Source organism: Bison bison, unplaced genomic scaffold, assembly GCF_000754665.1.
Source record: "Bison bison bison isolate TAMUID 2011002044 unplaced genomic scaffold, Bison_UMD1.0 scf7180017864492, whole genome shotgun sequence".
NCBI lineage: Eukaryota > Metazoa > Chordata > Mammalia > Artiodactyla > Bovidae > Bison > Bison bison.
This window is the reverse complement of record NW_011495051.1, coordinates 6408660-6410382: the sequence shown is the minus strand read 5'-3', so window position 1 is coordinate 6410382 and position 1723 is coordinate 6408660. Positions and strand designations below refer to the sequence as shown.

General features: G+C 64.2%; 1 protein-coding gene across 1 annotated transcript in view; it reads right to left on the bottom strand.

Moving 5' to 3' along the window:
* Positions 1–1723, bottom strand: part of CLEC4G (C-type lectin domain family 4, member G) — a 3574-nt gene that overhangs the window by 903 nt on the left and 948 nt on the right. The window contains exons 3-8 of the mRNA XM_010828283.1: positions 1539–1592; positions 1290–1352; positions 1034–1138; positions 610–699; positions 247–395; positions 9–124 (exon numbers count right to left, since the gene is read on the bottom strand). Of these exons, the coding sequence (XP_010826585.1) occupies positions 9–124; positions 247–395; positions 610–699; positions 1034–1138; positions 1290–1352; positions 1539–1592 (577 nt within the window). The remainder of the gene's footprint in view (positions 1–8; positions 125–246; positions 396–609; positions 700–1033; positions 1139–1289; positions 1353–1538; positions 1593–1723) is intronic.

Genomic DNA, 1723 nt, shown 5'->3' with positions numbered 1-1723 from the left:
TCTCTCACCTGAGGCTGCGCGCGCCTCCGTCCACCCACTGGTAGCCCTGGATCCTGCGCACCTTGCGCACGGCCCTGAGGCCCAGCCAATAACCCCGGCCACGCGTATTCCGACTCAGGAAACCCTAGGCAGTGGGGAAAACTGAGCCGGCGGCATCCGTCCCGCCCCGCCCCCTACGACCCCGGGCCACGCCCCCTCGGGTAAACTCAGTGCTCTCCCTGCTCCCAGGCAGCCGGGGCTTCGCACCTGCTCTTCCAGGCCTCCGACTATCACCAGGTGCGCGCCGGAGCGCTCGCAGTGCTGCTGTGCCTCCACCCACGTGGCCCGCAGCGTGGAGAAGAAGTAACAGGAACCCTGGAACGGCAGCCACGACTCGGGGCACTCCTTGCAGGAGCCTGCAGGGTGGCGAGGGTCAAAGAGGTGATTTGCTCCCAAGTGGAGCAGACGAAGTGGATTGGAGAGGGGGATGTTGGACAACCCCCCCATCCCGGGCCCAGGATTGGAACCTCCGAGACCAGGCCAAGGTCAAAGGGCGGGGCCAGGCGGATCAGGGAACCCCGGGCAGAGTCCACTGATCCTCTCCCCTTGCCGCCCTCCCTGCTTGCTCACTGTTCCCAAGCCGGGCTTGCTCCAGTGCCCGGAAGAGCTCAGTGCGAATGTTCTCACGGTCCCTCCCCGCTTCAGCCAGGTTCTGGGTCACTGAGAGGGAGAAGATTATAGCTAGGGTCAGGATCAAGGGTAAGATCATGATTAGTTAAGGTCAGCATCCACGTCCGTGGTCAGTGCCAAGGTGACGAATGACATTACTGTCAAGGACTGTTAGAGCTGGGTAGGGTGCCCAGTTATACTTAGGGTTAGGACTTGCAGTTAAGGTTAGAGTCCACAGGTCAGGGTCAGGATGGGGGACACTATTTGGGTCAATGGTCAAGATCACAGGTTAGGTGTGTAGGGGGGGGGTGCACAGAAGGGTCCAGAGTGAATCAAGGTTCGGGTAACAGCAGGGGTGAGGGGTTAGGGATGGTCCCGCCCTCACCGCGCTCGCTCAGTTCTTTCAGGGCACTCTCCTGCTGCAACAACTTCGACCTTGCCTCTGTAAGCTCCTTGCTGACTGTCTGCAGCTGTGCCTGCGTCCTCAGGCCTGGGGAGGGGGTGAGGTGATGGGAGCGGGACACCTGGGTCAGCCCGCCCAGCCCCTACGCGCCGCGAGCCCCCGCTCCCACTCGCCTCCTCCAATCCCGGCCACAAGTCCCGCCCCCTCGCCCCCCGCCCACCACCACCATCTCACTCACAGCAGCTATTGCACGCTCGGACCTCCTCCTCCAAGATACCCAGCACCGCCGTCTGTTTGGAGGCTGGAACGATTCCACGCCCGCACGCACGCACGCCAGGTCATCCTCGGGGACTCCCAGGACCCCACCCAACTCCAGGGCCAGCCCCACGGACCGTGGGATCCCCGCGCTCCCGCCCACTACTCCGACACCCGGGTCCGAGACCCCTCTGCCCCCGAACTTTGGCAAGAGCCTCTGTTCTCTCCGTACCGTTTGCGCTCAGCCGGTCTTGGAGGTCAAGCAGCGCCCCGCGCTCGGTGGACGCTGCGGAGAGAGGAGGACTCGAAAACTCTCCCCTCGGCCCCTGGGAGTGCGGGGACCCGGGTCATGGGGTGCACAGCAGGGGGCGGAGGGACGTGCAGCATGGGCGGACAGGCACATGCACGGGGCACAGA